We start from the raw sequence: 6,918 nt of genomic DNA, 5'->3' as shown, positions 1-6,918 counted from the left end.
TAGGATGTTGTACAAGGCAAGGAAAATGTCTCTCCAGAATTCCTGTAGGCGGGGGCATAGCCAGTACATATGAAAAAGGATAGCATCATTTAGGTAGGGTTCATGAAAAAACTGGACAATTTAGCCTCTGAAATATGTGCCCTGTGTACTACCTTAAACTGCAAAAGACAGTGTCTTGCAGTTTGTGAAGAGTCTTGCACAGAGTGAAGATGTATGTATTGATGTGAGGATTGTGTCCCATAGAACATCATCCAGGGACTGGTCATGCACCCAAGCCAGTTTAATACTGACCAAGGGTGCATGCATCAATATGGAGATGTTACTGTACAAGGTTGACATAGCCCTTTGAGATATTGGTTTGAAGGAGAGGAACACATCAACAGGGATACTGTCCGGTTCCTTAGGAAAACATGGCAAGACAGAACGCACATAGTGCCTAGCCTGTAGATATCGAAAGAAATGCACGCTTCTACTCCATTCCTCGTCACTGGAAGTTCCCCGGGACATTCTTCAACATGGCGTGTCTTGATCGATTTCCGGTTCAAGTCACAGAGGAGAGAGGAGACGAGGAGAGAAGAGATGAGGAGACGAGGAGGGACATTGGGATGAACCTATTTCTCTCAGGAAGGTTCCTAACGGAGTGAAATGACCCGGAAGTACCTTAGTGGCAGCCATGATAAGACCTGATGCTCTAGATCAGGGGTCGGCAACAGGCGGACCGCGGTCCGGATCCGGACCCAGACGCCGACCTACACGGACGCGGACCTATAATCAATACATTAATAGGGGATTTCAATTTTGACGGGGCGATTCTAGTTTTAACCGCTGCCGACAGGGGGCGAAAGAGACGAGTGAGCGATATTATAGTTAACCTATATATAACCTGCAATTTTCTGCGTGCAATGTGGAGATTCAGACTGTGAATCCAGAATGGGCCTGAATTTGCCTGTCTTTTTGGGTGCCAGGAAGTACAGGGAATAATGCACCCCCCTCTTTTATGCCTGTGAACGGAGGAGGGATGCTGCAAAACTGGAGTGAATAACCCAGTCTCAGCGTCCTGTCCATTCACTCCGTTAACACGCAGCTGCGTATCCATTCTCATAATACTGTGTTTAGGGGATGTGCAATCAACTGTGGGGTCCCAGCAATAAAGCTGTGGTACTCTCTGGCGACCCGCCCCACCGCAAAACTCCCCGTGAAGGGAAGCTCTGCCCATGGGGGGTCGACACAGAAAAGGGCCTACTCTCCACTGAGGTCCTTGAACGCGCCGCGACGCCCTCCCTCAAGTGGAGTTTTTACACTTGGCTTTAATTGTTTCCCATTATGGCCGGTGTACTACTACACCGGCCATAATGTCCCTGTACCCGCATAGCGCGGTTTATCACTCTCACCCGCGCATACGCACTAAGATAAGATAAGATGGACTTTTCTTAATCCCTTGTGGGGAAATTGTTTCTCTGCATTTGACCCATCCTAGTGTTAGGAGAAGTGTGCTGCCATTTTGAATGGCGCCCGGGGAGCAGTGTGGGGAACGGTGCCTTGCTCAGGGACACCTCGGTAGCACTTGGTCTTTCCGGGACTTGAACTGGTGACCTTCCAGTTGCCAAGCCAAGTCCCTATCGACTTCGCCACCACCGCCCCACTAGCTCCCTCCTTTACTGGAGTTACAACCTGGGCAGCGAGTGGGGAACTGTACTGTCAACATTACGTGGCCGTGTGGGTGTGTGGAAAGAAGAGACACTCAAAACTGGAATACATTTTATCTTTTTTATTTTGAAAGGAAGACTTTGTAACCAATGGGTCAAACAGGGAGGAGGCGGGATTCGCCCTCGCGCCCTGGCCGGAGAAATCCCCTCCCTCCGCCGGGACGCTTCCTCCCACCGTCAGTCCACTCCTGGAGGACAGAGCTCCCCACCCGGTACCCCTTCGCTGCGGCAAAATACTTGAATATCTTATCCAGATATACAAGCCTCTCGTGGTCACGCGACAGCGGGGGCAGGGGCCTTCTCCCCTCTGCCCACCCGGCTGTCTGCGGAAGCAGATGGGCCGCTAGGCTTTCCTCCAGTGGGGCCACACCGGGACACTCCGTGTCCGAGTGGCCCTCCACACAGGGACACTCCGTGTCCGAGTGGCCCTCCACACCGGGACACTCCGTGTCCGAGTGGCCCTCCACACCGGGACACTCCGTGTCCGAGTGGCCCTCCACACCGGGACACTCCGTGTCCGAGTGGCCCTCCACACCGGGACACTCCGTGTCCGAGTGGCCCTCCACTCTGACGATTCCAGCCCAAGTAGCCACCGGAGCCTTCGTTCTAAGTGGCTGCCGCGTCACGCGGTCTCCACACACCGTCGGATGTCTGGCAGGGGGGGTGAAACGAAGGCCGGCCAGCTGTGCTGGACGAGCCGGGCCGTAAAAGCCCTGACGCAGGCGGCTCACCGGCCTCGGTGGCAACGGTGAGGGGAGCGGCAAGCCTGCACGCTGCGCCGCCATAGCCATCACCGCCGAGTAGTCCTGTCGTGCAGACCCGCTCTGCTGATGGCCTTCTTGGCGGTCACCGGAGATCTCGGATGACGAGGAGTCCTCATCGCCGCCTCTTATGCAGTGGATGCGCGCACATTCAGGTAGGCCCTACCTGAAGTCTCAGTGAAGGAATGCATGCATGAATAGGATACAGGGGAGTACCCATAGAGTCCAGTAGAGGGCGGAGCCTGTGAGAAATATAGCATGCAGATAGGAAATCTCAACTGTGTGCTCTTTCTCATACCGAGTTCCCAATGAGTAAAGCCTTAGAATAACTCTAAACAATTGTTAGAGTCGGTGAGGGCTGATCATTTATTCCGGGAAATTACTCAGACCTACTAATTTACCTAACCGAAGTTATTGAGTCTATGTAAGTTTACTGGTTGGCTCAGATCCACCAACGTCAGCAAGATCTCACCTCTATTAACTCCCCGAAGAACCAGGTTCAATTAACTGCGGTTTCAATTCAGACAACTCTCTTAAATCTGTTTAAGCGATGCTGAAGGATTTTGATATCAGTAAATGAGGTGTGGCATTACCTAAGTGTGAGTTTGGCAGTGTGCAATCTTACCTTTGAAGCAGGAGAGGAGAGTGCAGATGTCTTTTAAGTTGTCCCAATCCAAAAGGTGGGATCAGTTTATTTGAAGAAAAATAGGTCCAAACTAATACAGGGTTTTTACCTTCTCTCGTTACAACATTATAATCATACTAAACTAAATAATGCTGTGATCATGTTCAAATATGAAACTTTAATTCACAGTGTTACATTTATTACCAAAATTATCATTTCAACTGCCCAATTCAGTTTTGATTTTTAAATCTCCCGATAGAATTTAGAGGCATTTCCTCTTAAATGACAGGTGATAATAAAAAGCACATTCAAACTTTCATTCACCAAATCAATTTTACACCTTTTTTTCCAACACAGACGGCGGGAATAACATTCAAAAACCCACACCTTTCCGCATGAAGATTCCTCACAGCTGGCGGGCCTAATATTCACAAACACATCTCAATTCATTCCACAAAGTAATTCACTCAGCATTCAACCAAGACATTTGAGAGATATTTACCAAGTCTGAGAACCTTACCAAGAGCTATTAACCCACCTCTGAGGGACAGAGCTTTTACCAGGAGAGAGTATACCAGGGGAATCTCTCGCTCTCTCGCTCTCTCTCTCTCTCGCTCTCTCTCTCGCTCTCTCCAAAAAGCCAGTGTCTTTATGCTCAACAACAGGATATAAAAACCTAAGACCCCTCCTCCACACCCATGTTTGTGGAAACTGGGCATGGCCTCTGATGTACAGGATTGGACATGACTGGACATATTCTATTGGCTATGGCATAAGACACACCTTCCCATGTTTGTGTAAAAAGGACATGACCAAGCATATTCTCGGCTATGTCATAACCACCTTTTGAGGCCTCAATGTATTTCTCCTTAAGTCCGGAGCCCCCCTGCCTGTGTACTGCTGTGAGAGGAGAGGGAAGAAACTGCCTACTCTCTTTACAGTGACACCCATAAATCATTATAGGCCTTACACTCAATTTAACAAACCACTTGTGTTTTGTTTATACTGTAAATATAGAAAAACCTAAAATATGAAGCATTTTCATTGTGGGTTATACAAGAATATAATTGATTATAACTAACTTTCGTTTTAAGTATTCAACATACTATGAAGGTCTCAACACCCTCTTTTTAAAACGCAAAGTTATCAAAACAGCAACAACTAAAATTGTAAGCCTACATACATATTCAAAGGTCAGGAAAACCCAAATTTGAAAGGGAGACAAAGGATGACGAAACTAGTGACTTGCTCAATTCATTTTTGGGGGATCTGTGAAGAACATGACATTAGCTGCACTACTGGTATTTTGTATACCAGCCATTGAGGGTGGACAAGTTTACTACCACTTAAGTTTCAAATAATTGTGTTAATGACTTATTGTAAAGGATTTGAACATTCTTTTGTGTCACATGTTCATTATTAAGTTGATCTATAACTGTATAGTATCTTAATTATTTAAAATATAAGGTGTCTAAAAATGGCAACCGTATTTTCAGTTTCGGCAACCAAAAGCTGATGCCTGGTTGCCAGCCTGGCAACCACTTTTAAAAGCTAGCGTTGAGCCCTGTACAGTCAGACAGATTTTTCTCATGTGAATTGTTGTAGGACTAATTAATTGTCCTCTTTTTTTGTTGCACATGCAGGTTTGACTTGGAAAATGTCAGGTTCAGAAGAGTCTCCAGGGTTGTCCTCAGTCTCTGGTTGTAAATGTCTCTCTGGATCTGAGTTCCTGGCTGGTTCTGATCCTCCACAGTCCTCTCCATCAGCTTCTGTTTCCATGTGTTCAGCTGAGCTGCTGGCTGGAGGCTCTGCCTCTCTGTTCTCCTCAGTTTGAGTTTGATGAAGCTGTGAGGACTGACGACCAACACACTTATGCCTTTTGACCTGACGACTCCAGGTGAATCTTTTGTCACAAAAACTGCAGCTGTATGGTTTCTCTCCTGTGTGGATTCTAATGTGGTCCTTTAAACTTCCTCTCACTGCAAAAGCCTTTTTACAAATTGAGCAGCTGAATGGTTTCTCTCCTGTGTGGATTCTCAGGTGCAGATTTAAGTATCCTTTCCATGCAAATGATTTCTCACAGACTGAGCAGCTGAATGCTTTCTCTCCAGTATGGATTCTCATGTGGTCCTTTAAATGTCTACTCTTTGCAAATGATTTCTCACAAACTGAGCAGCTGAATGGTTTCTCTCCTGAATTACGTCTTGAATCACTGACAGGGTCTTGTTTATTTCTCAGAGAGTGTGAACCTGGTTCTCTGGTCTTCTTCCAATCAGCCCTGTCTTCAGTGTCGGGTTCAGAAGAGTCTCCAGGGTTCTCCTCAGTCTCTGGTTTTAAATGTCTCTCGGGATCGGAGTTCCTGGCTGGTCCTGGTCCTCCACAGTCCTGTCCATCAGCTTCTGTTTCCAGGTGTTCAGTTTGTCTTTGATGAAGGTGAGAGGACTGAGGTTTCTCTTCATCATCTTCACTCTTCACAGGGACAGGAGTGAATGTGGACTTCATGATATCAGCCTCCTCCAGCCCTTGAAGCGGCTCTCCCTCCTGACTGATCCAGAGTTCCTCCTGTTCCTCTTTAATGTGTGGGGGGGGCTCTGGGTCCTCCTGGTCCAGACTGGAGCTCCACTCCTGCTGCTCAGGGGGAACCTCTTCTTTAACCACCACCAGCTGCTGGACGTCTGCAGGAAACAGGAAACACATATTTATCAGATTCAGAATCGGTCATATTTACAAGGTAGGTTTACACATACGAGGAATTTGCTTTAGTATATGTGGTGCATGAAAAGAGACAGAAAGAAGAATCGTAGCAAAAATAAAACATGTTTTATGACTGTTATGTTTGAGAGAAGAAGTTTGGCGGACAAACTTTCGGTGAAAGAGCAGATCAACCTGATATTGCTATCAAATAGCAGGCAAGTGACAAATGGAAGCCGTATGTGCGAGGCTTCTCTTGTAGCTGGTACACCAGAAGCCTGGCTGGATGCAGTCATGCTAATGCCTTATTGTGCCTTCCTTGCTTGGTTTTTAAAACAACGGGGACAGATGCAGCATGGACAACAACTGGAGTGAGGGATATGAAGCACCTGTCTGAGAGGAATGAGGAAGCATGAGAACATCAGAGCACACATGGACAATGATGAGCTAGGAGAGAGAGACATGAAGCAGAGAGAGGAGAGAACACAAGCTGAGGACAGAGATGAGAGTGCTGAGTACGACAGACACCCTGGATGAGAGGACGAGCTGAGACCAGATGACGGAATAGAGAGAAACACAGGATGATAACGAGGATAAAATAGCAGATCTATTTTATCCAAACCACAATAATGAGAGTTTGTAGGGACATATATAGGGCGAGTGAGAGTGGGAGAATGAGAGAGACACACGTTAGAGGCAACCCTAAGAGATACTTAAATACAGGAGAGAGATTATTTGTGACACAGTAGAGAGAGACAGAACAAGATATATATAGACATTACCCCCCAGACAGACGTAAAGACATAGAGACAGAGACAGACATAGAAAGACAACAGATACCAAATACACAATTAATATAACACATAAATAGATACACATATAAACAAGACAGGATACAAACGACACTAGATTGACATACATCAACAGGAATGATTAAGCAGACAAAGACAATTAGACGGTAAAAAAATACATTTTACGAGAGGAGGTAAACAGCGCTAGATTATAGGATCAAGCCCATTTCAGACAAACAACAGAACGTCTCCAAGAAAATAGACAGACTGGATGCTTGTATATAGATATCTCAAACTATTACATAAAGAATAGACATATGATATATGTATTATATTAATATATA

The 6,918-nt window shown here is 46.2% G+C and overlaps 1 protein-coding gene across 1 annotated transcript in view; it reads right to left on the bottom strand.

The window, feature by feature from the left end:
• Positions 1–4,469: 4,469 nt before the first annotated feature.
• LOC117542284 (zinc finger protein 189-like) overlaps positions 4,470–6,918 on the bottom strand; it is a 6,722-nt gene continuing 4,273 nt past the window's right edge. Inside the window, exon 2 of the mRNA XM_034209853.1 lies at positions 4,470–5,767. Within this exon, the coding sequence (XP_034065744.1) occupies positions 4,704–5,767 (1,064 nt within the window). The 3' untranslated portion in view covers positions 4,470–4,703. The remainder of the gene's footprint in view (positions 5,768–6,918) is intronic.

The sequence above is a fragment of the Gymnodraco acuticeps genome, unplaced genomic scaffold (genome assembly GCF_902827175.1).
Source record: "Gymnodraco acuticeps unplaced genomic scaffold, fGymAcu1.1, whole genome shotgun sequence".
Taxonomy (NCBI): domain Eukaryota; kingdom Metazoa; phylum Chordata; class Actinopteri; order Perciformes; family Bathydraconidae; genus Gymnodraco; species Gymnodraco acuticeps.
This window is presented reverse-complemented; position numbering and strand designations above follow the sequence as displayed.